Source organism: Corvus hawaiiensis, chromosome 3 (assembly GCF_020740725.1).
Source record: "Corvus hawaiiensis isolate bCorHaw1 chromosome 3, bCorHaw1.pri.cur, whole genome shotgun sequence".
NCBI classification, from domain to species: Eukaryota; Metazoa; Chordata; class Aves; order Passeriformes; family Corvidae; genus Corvus; species Corvus hawaiiensis.
The window spans coordinates 48,172,680-48,191,289 of record NC_063215.1 but is presented as its reverse complement, the minus strand read 5'-3'; the positions used below and the strand labels follow the sequence as shown (position 1 = coordinate 48,191,289).

General features: G+C 38.5%; 1 protein-coding gene across 1 annotated transcript in view; it reads left to right on the top strand.

Annotated features, from left to right (window-relative positions):
• The window catches only part of REV3L (REV3 like, DNA directed polymerase zeta catalytic subunit), a 118,085-nt gene that overhangs the window by 30,088 nt on the left and 69,387 nt on the right, over positions 1 to 18,610 (top strand). Inside the window, exon 2 of the mRNA XM_048295958.1 lies at positions 17,119 to 17,308. Within this exon, the coding sequence (XP_048151915.1) occupies positions 17,119 to 17,308 (190 nt within the window). The remainder of the gene's footprint in view (positions 1 to 17,118; positions 17,309 to 18,610) is intronic.

Here is an 18,610-nt window from a genome sequence, read left to right as displayed (position 1 = left end):
GAGCAAAGGGGCTTCATCATCTTCATCTTTAGGACTATCTCTGGGAGCATCTCTAGGAACTGAGGTTTTCTCCTTTCCCATTTGGAGCAAAAGTCCTCATCTGGTTCATCTCTAGGGACTGAGGTTTTCTCCTTTCCCATTTGGAGCAAAAGTCCTCATGTGGTTCATCTCTCCCTGTCCAAACTTCTCATGAAATTACAGCTGCGTCAGCATCTGCCTATCTCAGCGCAGGTGCTTTTGCTCACGAGTTGAACACTCCACCCCCCATATCTTCATGAAATTACAACAGGATACTCTGATATATCATAGCTTCACAACAGAATTTCAGCTTTAAGCATCTCCTCTCTCTCTTCCCTCAGGTTTTCAGCTCTTCACAGCAGTAAAAGGGTTAATCTCACCTCGGCCTTGCAGCTTTGCAGCTGGAATGTTGAATTTTTCTTATCACAGTGGAGAGGGGGGAGAGCCGAGCCGCTCCGGCTGCCCACGGCAAGGCAGTGGGGGGGGTTCCACGGCTGGAACAGGTCCATCGGCTCCAGGATGGCCGTGGCCCGGCCCGGCCCGGCCCAAGCAGGGCCTGGCCGGGCCCGCTGGCCCCCACACGGGGCCCGCAGCCACCTGTCCCAGCGGCGGAAAAGAGAGAGAGCTTGGAGGGGGAGTTTGCCTATTCTTAAATGTGGATCACAGAGGTGATCACAACTTTAAGTGGCTTAGAGAATTGTCCATATTCAAACTGGCCAGCTGATAGGTTCTTTCAGTTCCCAGAGGAAACTGTAAGCACCCCTTAGCAAGGACATCCCTTCCGGGACTATGCTTGCTAACCTATGACACAGGGTTGTAAAATTGTGTGTTATTTCACTTCTTCCTAAGTATTGTTGAGGTTAAAATGGGTGGGGGGAAAGAAGATGGTATCTAAACATTGAGATGTTTTCCATTCAGTTCACTGTAATCTGAAAACTCAAAGATCTAAATGGACAGTTACATATGCTTTAATATATATATTTTAAAAATTTACTTTAAAATGTAGTAACTTAAAACATGCTTATATTTCAACAGTAATTCATAGGTAGTATTTAAATAAATTTGACATTTAAATTTAGGGGGAAAAAAAGACCAGTGAGCAAGTACTTTACCTCTAACTCAAATGAATCCATGTACCTTTGTAATGTAGTTTCTCATGTGCTGGTATGAGAAGTAAATCTTTAGTACTTCAGCTGTACTATTTGCAACCAAACTCTACTCATAATTTCACTTTTTGATACACTTGCTGAAGTTGATGTGTGCAGATGCTGAACATGCAGTACTGTCAAAAAACTGGTTTTAGATTAAAGTTCGTGAGGAATCTAGTACATTGTTCATTCCAGCCATGAGGTCACCCATGCAGTTGTTGCTCTTACAGAGATGGAATTAAATGAGAAAGTATATATTCATTACAAAGGACAGCATACAGGAGCAGCTGAACCAAAGGTGGTTTGTTTACCAGGTTTGCTCTCTTTGGCCTGGACTGATCTTGATTGGGAAGATTAAATAGTGTGATAGATGTCACTTGTGCTGAGGTCAAATGTCAGTCAGTTTGTGTTTGGTAGACAGTTGTTCTCAGAATTAATATGTAGGAGCTGATGTTATTCTTACAGCAAAACCTATGTGTCATTATACCATTCATGGTTTTTTAGTTCTATATGTTCTGGTAATGTATTGCAGTTTTCTGTAGGAATTTTGTGACTTCACAGCAACCTTGAACTTCAATAAATTGACACTTTCATCTTCAACACATTTACCTTTTATGTATCTCAAACTTTTTCATTATTCAGTGTCTTACTGTTAATTGGCTTGCTTCCTTATATTGTTTATCAAAGTGTAGTAAATCATTGGAGGTTTAACCTGAAATATGAGCTGCACCTAAGCAACAGACAAGAAATATGGCCTTATAGAGCCTAGGAAACACCAACATAAATTTTGATACAGACTTTAGCTCCTTCTGTGTCCTGAGACAAGGAACAAATGATTTTAGATCTTGATCTAGATCAGCAAAGTCTGTCAAGTTGCATCTACTGGTCAATTCAAATTGATTTTTCACCTTCAGAGAACCATAGAATGGTTTGGTTTGGAAGGGACTTTTGAAGGTAGTTTAGTCTAACCCTCTTGCAATGAACACGGACATCTTCAACCTTCAGAGTTGCCAAATTTTAAGTAGTTCCTGTTACGATCCAGTTTAAACCCAGAAAAGCAAAGAAAGCTAAGTCTCTGTGCATAAACTGGAAAGAACTTAGAAGGTTCAAAATATTCCCAGAAACGAGATTAAAACCAAATGAGGTTAGATGTTGATGCCAAAAAATGGATGTATTTTATTTAATAGTAGAGAGACGAAGAGAAGGGAAGAGAAAAGAAAGAGAAAGAAATGGCAAAAAGAAGTGGGGGGGGGGGGGAACAGGGAGAGGTGACAGGGGTTAGGTGGAAGCAGATCACCCATCCGAGGGTCCCAATGACGTCTTGTTGCTCCCCTCCATCCAGTCTGCTGGTGGTGAGGGTCCCCCATCGCCGCCGTGGCCACACCGCTACACGCTGCCACACCACACACCAAAGAGTGCAGAATCCCGTGGATTAATGTACGCTGTGGGCCAGGTGGGAACGCCCACGTGCCTCCTCTTGCTGGGGCTGGCTTGACACTGTCCCCTGCAACACTGAGGGTCTGTTGCACCATCTCTGGTGCAGGGTCTGGTGCCCCCTTTGAGGGGGGCTCTTGTGATGGGCCATGTCACCCCCTTCTGCTGTGGATAAGCTTCTCCCCCCAGTGAGGACCCCTCAGCTGGGCTCCTCTGCACAGTGGAGGATGGGCAGTCACTGCACCTCTGACCAGAGGCTTTTCCAAGATACCCAAAGCTTCTCCACCCTTTGGTGCAGGAGGTCTGTTCGAGCCTGGCAGCTGATAGCCCTGGGGCTGTGGTCTCCACCTTGGAGGTGTTAAGCTTGTGCTTTGTGAATGTCCCCAGCCCTAAATCGTTACTTTATCTTATCTTCACTTATCTTCGTCAGTGAGCAGTGTAAGGCCTCACTCAAGGCCCCATCCAGGGTGCAGTAGTCTTCTCTGCAGCTTTTGTAATACAATTTTAAAAGTCCTTTAAGAAAATGTTTAAGTCATAAACTATAATATTTCAGTCTCTGACAGTTCCCCTTCAGTCTCATCTTTTCCTCATCTGCTATAGGAGTTCTGGAGTTCCTGTTTATCAGTATTGCATATAAACTCTTTGTTAAAAGAGCACCAGGGTTGCAGTCACCATAAAGAGTGAAAATGTGCCAGAAGTATTTTCCCTTGTGTGAAATCTTAGGATGATTTTCAATACCGTGATAAACCACTATATTTTCTCATTTTCCCTAGCAATTAGCACAAGGTGCTTAGTGACTCTAACCAATTTTTCAGTGAGTAGGTATGATCTTTTTTATCATCCACAGTCAAAAACTTAATCCAAATAAAACATTCACTCAGGGTTTTTTTTGTTGTAATATTGATGTATTTATAATCTTTTTGTGAAGTTTTCTGCAAGTCAGAGCTGTGGTAATGATAGTAACTTGCATATGAAGAACTGAGATTACAAAATAAAAATACTGAATTTTTTAAGCTTTTGTGGGGTTTCAACAGAAAGTATTATGGTTTTAAGTTTCTGTAACATTACAGTGCTTAATGATTTAATTAAGCATGGAACTACTTTGCCATTTTCTAAACCATTTTAACTGTCTCAATATAATAAATCCCTCTGCCTTTTTAACATATGACTTACTCAGCATCACAATAAAAATTCTGAGGGAAAGGTGGGAATGCTGTTTACTACAGTGATACTCATCTGCCTCGATGATGAATCGTTCTGTATGCATTGGTGTCTGCTTCATTGGCATAAATTTCTAACTACTATGACAAATGAGATATGCATTATGCAAGTAAATCATTCAGCATGTTGTTCTGACTTGCAGATTCCAGGTCTTTCCTCTGTATCCTGTGTAGCTAAGGTTTTGTGAGAGAGTCACTATCAGTTGTACAAATACACTAATATATGTGAGGAGTCAAGGGCTTAACTAGTGTAGCACTTTGTTCTCACACATACTAAGATTTCTGTCAATAGATTGGCCTCGTTCTCCCCCCACACCAGCACCTCCCACTCTGTGTTTTTTTAATCTCTCTATCTTTTTGCTCCCCCTCTTCATGCACAGTGTAATTTTTTTTGTTTTGTTTGGATTATGTTGTGGTGGTGGTTTTTAAGGGGTTTTATCTGGTTCTTTGTTTTCTGTGCTCTCCGGATACTAGCAGTAGGGCTACTGAGAACATAGGGAGGGGGAATGTTTGTATTTTAATGCCGTTCTTTTGCTATTGGGGCATACTTTATTAATGCTGTTAGACAAAACCATACCAAAAAATCCCATTATTGCTCAGGTATTATTTTTATTGAAAACTTGTAGTGTGTAGTACATAAGTCACAAAGGACATAGTCTTAAGCTGCACTACAGGAGGTTTAGGTTGGACATTAGGAGGAAATTTCTTCACAGACGGGTGGTGTTTGGGCATTGGAATGGGCTGCCCAGGGCGGTGGTGGAGTCACCATCTCTGGTGGTGTTTATGGAAAGACTGGATGTGGCAGTCAGTGCTGTGGTTTAGTTGACACAGTGGTGTGTTTGGTCATAGGTTGGACTTGATCTAGGAGGTCTTTTCCAACCTAATTAATTCTGTGATTCTGTGACACTGCTGGCAGAGATTTGGGGAAAGGGATAAATCGTGGTAAGAGAGAATTCAGATCTGAACAGAGCAATGGAGAGATTGGTATTAAGTAGTCCTTTAGCACATTTGTAACATTGGCTTAAAACGTGAAACTAGACTGCTGGCTGATTTTTTGAGGGAGACCCTTTGTTTTCAGTGCAGAAAGGTAGTCACTAGTTAGTTGTGCTGTGCACAGAATTTCAGCAATTTAACATATAATAGCCAGTGAGATGACCTTGTAAAACAGGAATATTTGGACTGGATGACACTGCATCTGCGACAGATACTTCTGAGTAACACTTCGAAACATTTCTTAAAGAATGCATTGCTATAAATAGGTTGCCTTGGCAAGTGAAGTATCCAGTTTACACAGTCTTTACAGCCACTCTGAAGGTTATTGAGTAAATACAAGACAACCACATGAAATCTGTACAAGGCAAGCAATCTTTGGATATATACTTTCTGTAAAGGGCTCGGATGTTTAAATTTTTTTGCTGTAGCGCAGAAACAGAAAAATATTTTGTAGTTCTAATCATGTGAAGAAGTGGAACAGTGTGTTATGTTCTCAATTAATGATGGTAACAAGCCTACGATAAGAATACTACAAAGTCTGGGCATTCTTTGCAAAAAGAAACAAAGGCCTAGGGCAGGCAAATAGCCATGCAACACCCTTCAAATGCTGCCAAAGACATTAGGCTTTGCAGAAGATGAAAAGAGGGGGATGGATGCCTAATTCAGGATGAGGAAGGAAAGTAGTATGTCACCAAAAAAAAAACTAAAATAGGAAGTAAGATAATAGTATTGCAAAATGTGTAGAATAAAATAGTAACACCAGCTGTATTACTGAAAGAGCATTCATTTATGTATTTTGTAAAATATAAAAGAAGAAGGCATAAAAAGGTCACATTTAAAGAATAACATGCTGTGCCTTCATTTAGCATCTATTGACTTCAGTCGTGCTTTAGTGGATGCTAAGGTCTTTGTTCACCTTGAAACGAGTCAGTAAAGACCCTGCTTGTTAGTACCCACAGCTGAGGGTGTGGCAGACACCTGAGGACTATATCTGCAGTAGAAGGCAAAAAGCTAAAATATAGATTCTTTTGAAGTACCGTAGATAAAGTCTAAAAAGAGCTGGTTTCATTTACTTTTGTTTTTAAGGGCTTTTTTTCTTACCCTCCCGTGTCTTTTGAAAATCAGTGAGGCTATCTAATATACTGACAAGCAAAATAAAACATTACTGTAGTGTGATTTCCATATACCATACTCTTTAGTGTGAAGGAAAACAATTTTTAAAAATACTGAAAAATGCTGTAATCTGATTTTTTTCTAATGCTGCTGCTGTTTCCACTGTTTAAAACTGTTGGTTTTGCACTTGCACAGTACCTCTCAAGTTAATCCTGAGTAACTGTTGACTGCAATTATTGAACAACTGCTGAATTGGAGTGAATGTTAAAAATTATGTGAAGGAAAAGGGGGTGGTAAGATTTTTGTGTGATACAAACTACAGAATTGCTCAGGATTCACAATTCTGTTAGATAAATCAGGATTCAGGCCACCAGTTTTCAAGAATATGGTTTCTCTGAGTCATGCATGTAGCTGCTTCCTCTCTGTGTTATAGAATTGAGTTTGGCTGAGGATGTATTCATGGCACACCAAATGCTGCTGTTATCAGATGAAAATTGTTTCGCTTGTGTACCTGCTTGAAAGATTCTGTCATGAGGATCTTTAGGAATTACTTGGAATAAGGGTTTGAGGTATGTGCAATCTCAATTTTAAAAGCTTCAATGGATTAGAGCATTTTATCATGCTGTCTGCTTGCTGTAGTTTTTCTCCCCCACATGGAAATGTCTTGAATGTTCTGCACCTTCATGCACAACCTTTTTTGGAAGACTCGTGAACAAGCATATCTTTCACTAATATGTTTTTAAGTAGGTTTGTTGTGAAGGATAATACTGTCTCCTACATTGTTTAGTTATGTATTAACACAACAAACGGACAATGTTTATGCCATTACATCATTTAATGTAAGCTATGGTAGTAGCTTTATTTTAGGCAAGTTTGTGGTTAAATATATTAACGTTGCATTGAAAGGTTTTGTTACTTCAGTGGTTGAGGCTGTATATTGTTTTTATTAAGTTAAATTAGGAAGGCTGAACCTTCTATTCTGAGTAAAGGTTCAAAGCAGAGATTTGCAGCTGTAACACCCTCTGAAGTTTCCTGGTGCAGTTAGAGATCACAAGGTAGCAGGTAGGAGTCTACCAACACTAAGACTTGCTTTACTTTGTTACCTTTACTGTCTGACATAATTAGTATGTTTCAGAGGTTGACATCCAGAGGATCATTTCTGTTAAGTGATCTGTGCTGGGGCAGCCTTGGCCAACATCAAAATTCCCACCCTGCTGCTTGCTTGTTCAACCCAGCACCTCCAGTCTGGTAATGCAGAGGGGTAAAATAGGAAAAACAGAAACACTAAAATAATAGGTTGAGATAACAACAGGGAAATTGCTTACCAATTACCATTGCAGGCAAAATGAGCTCTTTTGGGGAAAAAATAGCTAATTTATTGCCAACTAAAATCAATTCAGGTAGTGAGAAACAAAACAGCACAGCTTTCCTCCCCCTTCCGCCAGGCTCAGCTCTTTCTCACATACCCTACCCCTGCCATGCAAGCTCACATGGAGAATGGCAGGGCGGTTGCAGCCATTATGTAATGATGCTTCTCTGCCTTCTTCCTCATCACATCTTTCCCCTGCTATGATGTGGACTCTCCACAGGCGTCAGTTCCTTCAGGAATATCCTTGTGCTCCACTCTGGCATCCTCCGTGGGCTGCGGGGGATATCTGCTGTTCCATGGAGATGTTCCTCCTCCACTTTCCTCTGCTTTGGTGTTCCCTTTCTTAAACATGTTTTCCCAGAAGTGTCCCCGGCTTGCCTGAGGGACTCAGCTGTGCTCTGCAGTATGTCTGTTGGATCTGGCTGTGTCCCACATGGGACAGCATCTGCTTCTTCCCACAGCAGCCTCTCCTCTGCTAACCACTTGCCACATAAACCTGGAACACAGAGTTTAGTAAGATATTAAGAACCTATTTTGTTTCCTGGGTCATGAGATTCTGTCCTCTACTATTACTGTCAAACACCATGTAGTCATTTCAAAGCTTACACAGAAATTTGGAAGGTGTCTGTAGTAGGGAAGTATTTCCTAGTAAGTTGCTGCTTGTCCAAAAATTATAAGCCTAGAACATAGAAAAGATGTTAAGAATTTCTTTAATGAAATAAAAGGGTATGTGTGATAAGGAGTACCAAGTGTTGCAAATTTGCTTGTGGGTGCAAAAAAAAAAAAAAAGAGCAGTGTATTTGTGGAGCACATCCTCTGGCTTTCATCAGCTCGAGGAACAGGCTGAAATGACAATTACCTGCAAGTGAGAGATCCTAATGCAAATACAAACCCAAAAATTTCAAGAAATATTTATAGAATTATTTAGTGCTGTTTAAAGAATAGAGGAAGAGAAAACAAACAGAATGTGATGTCATTTGCTTGTTAACATAACCTAATCTGACTCATGAGAGTGTTTATACTCTGCAGTGTGTAATTTGGGGGGTATTACAGAAGCTTGGTGTTGTTCAGGAATTTATAGTCAACATTTCTGAAAAGTGTCTATGAAAGATAATATTGATGAAAACACTGTTAACCTTACCGCAAGGCTAGGGGGTTTTTTGCCTGCAGTTTAGAGTGACAAATAATTTTTGGCAATAGTTTACAGTGCTTTTTCTCTAACTAGCTCTGTAGCTGACAGGAAAATACCTGTTGAACAAAAATGTTTCAGTTGATTTTGTCTGACACAGGGAAAAAAGATGAGTTGAGGCTGGAGTGCTGCATACACATCACAGTATTTAAATAGGCAGATGAGCCTCATACAGAAGTGAAAGTTCAGTTACCAACCAGGAAAACTTTTTCTTTGGGTATCTACCTGTGCAGCATTCTCCATTTACATGTGACTTGTGTTACTTGCACCAAGAAAGACCAGTAAGATAGCTACCAGAACTTGTGTGGCAGTGTCAGTCTTTAATGAATGGTCATTGAGGGAAATGGAAACCAAAGGCTGTGTGACTACTCTGCTCCCCCTTTTCACTACTGACTTGTTGTTTCATCTTTTACAGGATGTGGTGAAGTAGACCTCATCCATTTACTTGGGACTAGTAAATACACACTTTTCTACTCAGCTATGCTTTGGTCTGTGTGGTCTAACATAGTCTGCCTGTGTTGCTCTCATGTGGTTGCGTTTCTTACTGGAATAGCAGCTTGGACTGTGCTACCAGCCTGTGAATGCCAAGAGCCTGGTATGATCTCTGGAATTTGTAGCTGGGGCCAGCTGCATTTGCCTCCTTTATGTGTTTTAGTTCATTTTAGCTGGCTTTGTAGTGTTTCTTACTGGAATAGCAGCTTGGACTGTGCTACCAGCCTGTGAATGCCAAGAGCCTGGTATGATCACTAGAATTTGTAGCTGAGGCCAGCTGCATTTGCCTCCTTTATGTGTTTTAGTTCATTTTAGCTGGCTTTGTAGTGATTTTTGACACTCATTCTAGAAACAGTTGCTGATATTGATCAGCTGCTTATATGAGTAATCTGTCAATAGAGGAAGCAAGAATAATATTTTGTATGTGGTTCATTTTATAGATGGGTGCTTAATAAGTGAATACCTGACCTCATGTTGTGTCTTAAGAAAAGAAGAAAATACTATGGCTATTTCTGTAACTCACAGTTAGCAGCTTGAAGATGGTTTGTACATAGCTTATATTTGCTTTTTGAGATGCTTACCTTCTTTGGTCTTCATTATTTCTGGAGATTTGTTCTTTTAAATTATCTTCTGCTTCTCTGGACTTTATTGGTTTTAGTTGGCCCACATAACAGTAAATTTCTTCAGTTGTGTTTCAGTTATTTTTGCTTGGTGATAACAGTAGGGAACAGATGTTCCTTTCTGATGTTGTTCTTTGCATCCTATAAATGGTTAGACTTATCAGTAGTGTTTCTGAGATAGTTTTCTAATGTCACAGCAGGAATTCAAAAAAGATCCATCCTAATCAATTCCAGTCAGGAGGAGGTAGTTTTATGGAGATGATCAGAATATCTTCACTGAGTGGATGTATTAAATAAACTGTTTCAACTTTTGTGCTTTTTCTTGGGGTTTGCTCATTGTTTATGTGTAAAAAAAAAAATCAATGCCTCTTTAAAATTCTCAGTAAGACAAAGATAGTAGCCTTGCTTTTGGAACTTAAAATTGATATTTGCCATCAGCAGTAATTTCCAAGGTAAATTCTAGCCTGAGAGGTCTCAAAGGTTATTTCTTCTTTGGATACTTCACGGTTCAAAGTATCTAATAGTCCTCAGTTTTGTGTGACTATTACATTGCTTGCTAGACTGGAGAAGACAAGACTTGGTGAACCACATGGTCTTAATAGGCCTAATATTTCAAATTATTAAGAAAACTTAGATTTGATGTAAAAAGCTATCAGTGAGCAAATTAATTGTATGGATATCAGTTGCAGATGTCAGTTAAAATCAGTGTTTCAAATGTAATTTTATTTGGTGTTACCTAAACTTGAGAAGAATTTGTCCTTTGGAAGATACCAAATTCAAGGAAGCTCGTGGACTTCTTGTTTGAATCTCCATACTGCCCAGAGATCTGCTTTTCTCTGATCTTTGTTTCCCCCCATAGCTCAGGGTATCACACCAATATGCATCTAGTTATACAGAGGTTTCTAATTTTAAATTACAGACAGAAAACCCATCTCTTCTCCTTTACTAAGGATCCCTGCATCAAGGCTCAGGAACAATCTAATTGCAATGAGTCAAAGGCCTCATTTTCCTCGTGGTGTTTTTGGGGTTTTTTTGTCTTCATAAGAGTAAAGGTATTACATGTTGCAAGGAACAGTTACTGACTAAAGAATTATAAATAACCAAGCACTCCATTTGGATTCCAACAAATGTAAGAAAAAAAATTTTGGTCCCATTTACAGGTGTTACTGAAATAAGTGTTTTCTCACTTCCTTGGGAAAAACTGAAAACCTTGACACAAATATCTAATAATATATGTGAAATAAGGTCTTGTAAGGTCTTGTGCTCTGTTCTCAATTGTTTTGAGGATATCTTGCTGCTGCAAGGCCTAATTTCACTATTCTTGTTTCTCTGACGTTGAGTATTCTCTAATATCCAAGACTGCAGTGTGTGTAGTTGTTCCTTTCTTCTCAGTCCTTGTGGAAAAGCTGACTTGTTTCATGACTCAGGGAGAAGATTGAAAGTTTCATGTAATCACTGAAGGAGTTACATTAATGTAATATACTGTTGAAGAACTCTTTGAGATTAAAAGTATGTACTCTTAAGTTTCTGAATGTCTTAGCAAGAGTTTTAAGGCATAAAGATCTTCCCAAGTTTTGTTAGGAAAGGAATTTGTCTTCGTCAAAGCATTACCTTACTTCACCAGTCCATGTGTGTTATTCGTTTGCTTTGTGTCAGAGGATGGAATGGTGACTATAGTTTCACAGGCTGTGTTAGCACTAGAAAATAATGGAGTCCTGCCCCTTTTCAGTAGCTCAGTTCTGATAGTATTCAGTGATACAGGCTTGACAAGCCCACCCCAGTGAGCAATGTAGCTTAGACTTAAAGCACCATCCAAACTGTGCACAAGATGTCCATGTTGCTCCTACCATGCAGGGTAGATTAAGTACTCCTGTTACCACTTGATGTTGCTTTCTGAAGCCTGTTCCTGGAGAAAAGGTGAGATTGCCTTTGACACAGGAACTTTTATTACATGGAGAAATTACTTTGAAATGGAATTCTAATATTATTCCACTTATAAATTTTCATTTTTAGAATTGTTTTTACAACAGGACTGTTAGTTTTCTAATTCTCTGTAGGCGTCACTATTCACAGTTCATTTTTCAAGTGTTTTTGAATGTTAGTGGTTCGACAGTTAGTTGAAAATACCAATTTTCTTTTTATGATGGTAGTGTCATGTCTTTTGATTTCTAATGATTTTGCTTTACTGTTGCTGTTAAAGGAAAGAAATCCCTTATGATTGTCTTTTTTTTCTGCATCCTGTAGTGACGGTTGATGTGTTTGTGTGCATTCTTCTTCTAATACTTGTCCATGATTAATTAGTTCTTCCACTTTACAAAACTGCACCTAAAGTGCTTCTAATAGATTACAAGTGTATAAAAAGCCATTTGTCTTCCATCTTCTGCATCTCTTTATTAATTCCCAGCCTGAATTTCCTAAAATCTCAGGGTTTTTCCATGCTTTTAAATGCTGCTAAGTCTCCATTTTACTCCCACACCATTGTTCCCCATGGCTTTGCTTAGCTTCTTATAATGGGATTAGCTTGTTCTGTAGCAGAAATATCACAGCAAAATATGTCTGCATGTAGACCAACATTGAACTGTTTTCTGAAGTCGTATTTATCTGGATTTAGATTTAGTTTTTGTTTTCTAAATACTAAAGAAAATGTCTATTCAGAATGTTTCCAGTATTGAGTTCAGTTTGTGAGGGTTCTGTAGTCGGTTCCTAAATTAAGAATTCCAGGATAGGAGCTACACAGTTTTGAGTATCATTTATGAAAAGTTAGTCCAACTGTATCACAACTGTAGAACATGTTCTGATTCATTATTAGAAATTAGAGCAGTCAGAATGGATTCACTCAAGGTAAATTATGCTTGGCCAACCTGATTGCCTTCTGTGATCATCTGCATGCTTTGTTCAGGCAGTTCTCCCATGAGATTGTAAGTCTTCTGGAGGAAATAAATGGAGACAGTATCTGCAGAAGCTCTCCTCTTGATGGAATATGAGCCAGCAGGTAATCATGTATGTGTGGAATTCCATCTAGAACAGAGGGACTTCTGTTTTCTCTTGGAATATATACACAGATGTTCATGTGCTCCTTGTCTATCTTGTTTGCAAACTTTATTCCTGAACTGGACAATAAAATAAGTTCCCTTATTTATAATTTTCACATTTTTCTTTTGTACAGAAAGTTTTCCAATTTGATCTCGGTGGAAAGTTTTTAGAAGTTTAAAACAAAGTCAGTCTTACCAGATGATGAAAAAGCACTTCTCTGAGGGCACATGAATAATAATCCTCAGGTTCTCTAATTTGTACTGTGAAATTACGTGTTCATAAGCTTGGGAAAGGGGCTGGACAAGATGACTTTCAGAGGTCCCTTCCAACTTCAGACATTCTGTGTAGATTGCATCTCAGTTTTTTACCTACCAGATCATCCTGCATGGCTGAGCATTCTGGTGGTCAGAAGACATCAATTCTTGTATCTTGCTAAGTAGTTGTTGAGCATCTTTGCATTGCATTATCATACTGGTTTCAGTTCTCTTCTGATAATATTGAAGTTTTCTATCTTAGGGTTGCTGCAGATTTTTCTTGTAATCATAAAAATTGTAGAGTAACTCAAGGATTATGCTTGGTATATGCTCCTGATAGTAATATATATGGCAACCATCTTCCAGAAAAAATACCAGATTTCTTAATCTCGCTCTCATGGGTTTCAAGTATGCAAAAATGCTATATTTTAATACTTCAGTAACATTTATGCCACTTGCTTTTATAAGTATGGGTTTGGGAGGTGGGCTTTCTTTCTGTATTGTATGAAAATACTGCATTTATATTATTTTTGAAGTATTGATTTATTAGAAGTATTATGGCTATTCATCTATATTGGCATTTAGTTGGCAGTGTCTTCTTTTAAGAGAAAATAGCCAGTTCGCTAGTTAATATCTCAAGGTTTTGTGGATCTGCCTTTCTTCTATGTTACAGCAGCAATTTTTGTGTTCCTTCATTTACCACTTCATTCAGTGCCTTACAAAGACTCATGATTAAGCCTCAGCTTTACTTGTAGGTGTCTGTATGTTTACTTACCAGTCTCCTTGAGTCATACTGGGATGCTTGATCAGCAAAGTCAGTCAGTGCAGACCTCATTCTTTTAGGTCCATGAAGAGACCATGGAATGAAACATTTCAGTGGCCTGTCCCATCAGGGGCCAGTTTTGTATCCAGAAATTCTGAGGAGAGCAGTCATATGCAGAATCTGCTGTTGAGCACCACTTCCATTGATTCTACAGATGTGAAGAAAGTGATGAATAGATACAAAAATAACATCATCTGGTCACTGTAAGTGGGCTGCTGTAGCAGTCAGTGCTGTTCTAGTGGTACAAATTCATTTCTCTGTACCTCCAAAAAGAAACAGGAACATGAGATTAGCATATATAAACCATAAAACTCATTAACCTTTTCCCAAGCCAAGTTTTTAATTTATGTAAATTGGCAGGTCTGTGTAGCCTGAAATCCTCAGTGGGTAGATCTTTTTTCTCCTTGTGGCTCCATTGGAAAGAACCCACTAGAATTTGTAATGGCATAGGGCAAACCATGGTTGCTATTACTGGAGTCTGGGCTTCAAACTCAATACTGTGATATTTGGTGCACTTTGATGATTTTAACTAAATGATGGAAATAAATGACTGTTCTTAACAGTAGCAGGGTCAGACTTGTAATAATGTCGATTTTAAGTACAAATAGCAGTATAACCAAATATCATGATAAATAAATCAATACCATCAAGGATCAAAGTAAGTAGCTGTGTAAACCCATGTAACTTGACAGCTGCTAGCCTAATAGGAGTCTTAGATCAGCAGTAACTTGTTTGCTTTTTTGGCAGAATCAAAAATGAAAAGCAGCTCAGGGTATGAGTTCTATAAGATTTCCCTGGAATTAAGTAAGTTGAGTAATTTGACTCTGCTCAGTTGAAAGCCATAGTGTTTTTCATGGGTTTTTTTGCAGATAAAGGGGAGTACAGGGGAAGGGAACAGAAGGAAATAGAAGGAAACTTCCTTTGTATGTGTTCTCTTTTTTATTCAACAATAAAATTACATTTTCAGTTCAGCAAGAACAGTTAAATAGCTGTTGAACTTGAAAGGAACATGAATTTAAGTACAGTAGGTTTAGACTGTGCAACTGTTCTGTTTATTCTGGTGCTCTGCAATTTTGCATTCTAAGGGGACATAAATTAACTCAGAATACTTGGACAACTATTAAAAGTATTTTTTAAAACGTGAAAAAATTCACACTTTTGAAAGGAGTTCATAGCTAGTAGTGCAAATAAAAAGTGTAAGTGCAGAACTGATTCTGACTGACAAGCTGTAGGAAGCAAACACCTGAATTTATAAAATTCACGAGGGATAGACATGTATATTTGTATGTACAGAAATTCCGTCTGTATTCCAATATCAAATTTAGCTTGCGGTGAGTTGGTTTATTCACTTGTTTCTTTAAGCTGCAGTGGGCATTCAGACAAATTATTCTATGAACTAGTTTGAATTTCCCCCTCAACATGATTCTGGGATACATTTAAAAAAAAACCAACAACAACAACCCACCCTTTCCAACTTAGCAACAAAAAAAGTAAAAAACCCCAAACTCAAACCCTTCCCAAAACCAACCAACAAAATTTGAATAGAGAACCTGTAAAACTTTAAACAACTATTAATTAGTTGTTAGTTATATTTGGATGGGGGACTCCTTTATTTCAAAATCAGTTTTAAGTACAGCCATCAGTATACACTCAGATTTGTTGGTGACTTGGTACAGAAAATAAATGGTTTGCTACCACTGCACAAATCAATCCTCTCTCAGTTCACATGCTACTAATATATGACTTTTTCCACCTTAGGAGTGAAGAAGTTTCCTGCTGTATAAAGCTGTTACTGTCCTTTATTGTGCCATTAAAAAAAAAAACCCCAAACAAACCCGTAGTTCTTATTTTCTTTAGTTTCCCCTTTCTCTTAGTGTGTTGTTATTTGAAAAACTTGATACATAAATAAAACTTTTGTTCTCCTGAAATATTTTAAAGACATGGGCAGAATTCATAGATGATGACTTCACCATTATGAATGCATATATAGATTGTATTTCACCATTGAGGAGACTTGACAGAGTTGACTTGCAAGAAGAATAAAATTCACCTTGTAAAATGGACTTGTAGCACCATGTTTTTTAGCAATTATTTTACTTCTAAACATAATTTGAAGAACAGTACATCTGACCCCAGTTTTAAAAAAGAGACGAAAAAAGCTCTGCTGCTGCTGGGATTTTTGGGGGTGCTTTTCACAGGTGTAAAAGATTTGCAGGCAGTCCTCAGCCTGAAGGTCTTGTTATTGCTGCGCTTTAATGGACTTAAACTGTCTTCACTGGGTGGCCACTGGTATATGATTGAGTGTAAATACTTCAGGCAAGCTCCACCAACTGAGAAATAACCTCAGTTTGAAAGAGCGGACTTTTGGAAGTCTTTTCATTGGTCTTGTGAACCAGTGAAGTTCCCTCTTTGTAACATTCATCTCCTGGGTGATGAAAGCACGGCCAGTTTTGGTGTCCTCATGCAGGGAGTTCATCCAAACAAAATGCAAAGGGATATGTGCTGCCTGTCATTGTGGTGGTGGTTGTTAATCAGCAACACATGCTTACAGTATTTTTCTGTGAAAACTTTTCAGTGGCAGTGAGTAGTCATGAATGATTTTGGGGACTCAAAAGGTGGCAAATGAATGCCAGTGAATGCATGCTTTGTTGTATTGTGGTGAGAAAAGAACAGATAACATGCATTGTAGTTGAGACTAGCCCCCCCAAAATTATGGTGGGTTTGGGAGGTCCTAGTCCATATCCCTGTACTGCCTTGTCTGAATGAGAAGCTCAGACTGTGGTCTAGCACAAAGGTTTTCATGGTGTGTCCTTTCACTCTGCTCTTACTGCAGACTCACGGAAGCTGAGAAGTAAGAGTGTTGTTAGAAGTCTAGAGATTTGCATATACAGTAGAAATCTCTCAGGGATCCACAGATTTTAAAAGTTGAAAATCACCTGGGTTTTTTTCCACATCCCAACTTATGCCTTAATAACTAGAATATTGAATGGCCTCATAGGTGCTCTGAATGTTCTTTTTAATTTCTGAGAGGTTGTGTGATTGATACTTAAAAATTTTCACAAAGGCTGAGAAACTGTTAAGCATCCAACACTTACTCAGTATGCAAAGTTATTCTTAGAGAGATGCTGTGTTATTACTATAAAGAACATAATTAGTAGTGAATTCTGTTGTTGCACAGCTATAATCGTGTGCGTGTCGCATAACCACATCTGTTCTGTATTGGTTTTGTCAATTAATCAAGTGTGAGAACTGCTCTACATTAGTACCGTTTGTTTGAAACACACCTGCACTTGTGTCATAAATTTATCCTGTCTGCAGAAACTGAAAATAATACGAAAAAATTCAGATGTAGCAACTACTTAGAAGAAGAAAAAGTAGTCATTAGGAAATAAATGTTTACCTTTTTTTTTAGGTCAGAAGACTTGTCTCCACTTACATGGTATCTTTCCTTACCTCTATGTACCATATGATGGTTTTGGACAGCATCCAGAATGCTACCTTCGTCAAGTGGCATTCAGCATTGACAGAGCACTCAATGTGGCTTTAGGCAATCCATCTTCTACTGTTCAACATGTTTTCAAAGTATCATTAGTATCTGGAATGTAAGTATGACCTGTCAGGAGTTTTGGTTGTCTGTTTTGAAATGTTTTTTGCAGTTGTACTACATCGAAGCACTTTGGACTTGGGTGATTGCAGTGCTAATCCTTTTTCGTTCCCCACCCATGTATGTCTTCATACAGGGCTGTACAACTTCTAAATAACTCTTCTCACTTGCTTTGACTTAAACATAGTTAACAGGTTTTCCCAAGAAACTTTCTTGACACAATGATTTTTTCCTAAATTGTATCCTAGTGTGTGTAATTTTGCAAAATCTGTTCTTACTAGCTTTTTCTGTCTCCGCTGTTAGACCAGTACTTTCCATGCAGCATTTTCTACCACTCTGGATTATTCTAGGTTCCCTGAGACCAGACATGTCTTGCAGGAGCCTGATTCTAGGTGGTCTTTATTTTTTTGTTCATCTAAAATGGCCCCCACAGAGACTGTCAGGTCATTTTTATCTGTCTGATTCTTCCAGCAGCACAGGCCAGGAAGTGGAGGCTTTTAAACATACATTTACTAATCTATCAAGATGACCATTGTGTTTTATTTGGTGTAGCTTTCTCTTGCTGCTGAACTATATGTTATTATTGAATGTTAACATGAATGAATGAACATTCTAAGGATTCTATTACTTAATTTTTATTTAACTTGCATATCCAAGGTCTGAAAAACAAGTCAAATCATAATGAATAATAGGAAAATACCCTGGAGGAACACAGGTAGTCTAGATGCATGTATTCAATTTTTCATCTTCAAAACAATGTAAATGCTAATTTTCAGTGTTGTGCAGTGCTATGTTTTATTTGCTTTTTTCGTGCATTTCTGGAATATATTCTTTCTTAATTGTTAAGTGTAGGAAGATATTTCTGTTCCCAGCCAGTTTTGGTGGCTTCTAGATATTGTGAGTAAAGTGGCTGCAATAATTGGTTTTTATTTTCAATCAGAACTTTCTGATGTTTTTGCAGTAACAAAGAAGGTCACCTACCAAATTTCTTGATGTTGTTCTTTTTGTGAGAACTTTGTGAATTGTCGTAGCTGTTCCTCTCATCTTGAAAACTGGGCAAACTGTTGCTAACAATCTTTACTTGAATCAGTGAGAAAAGAACAGGTAGAAATTAGGAGAACCTGCCTCTTTTTCACCTGTCTTGCCTTAGAACTTCAGAATAGTCATTACTGACAGTCAGCTGCTCGTTGCCTCAAAGCAGCATAAGGGAGTGTTTCAGGTATTTTGTTTGTTTGCGTAAGAGGCTAATGGGGAAGACCTAAATGAAATGCATCTTCATCTTTACCTGGGTAGATAGACA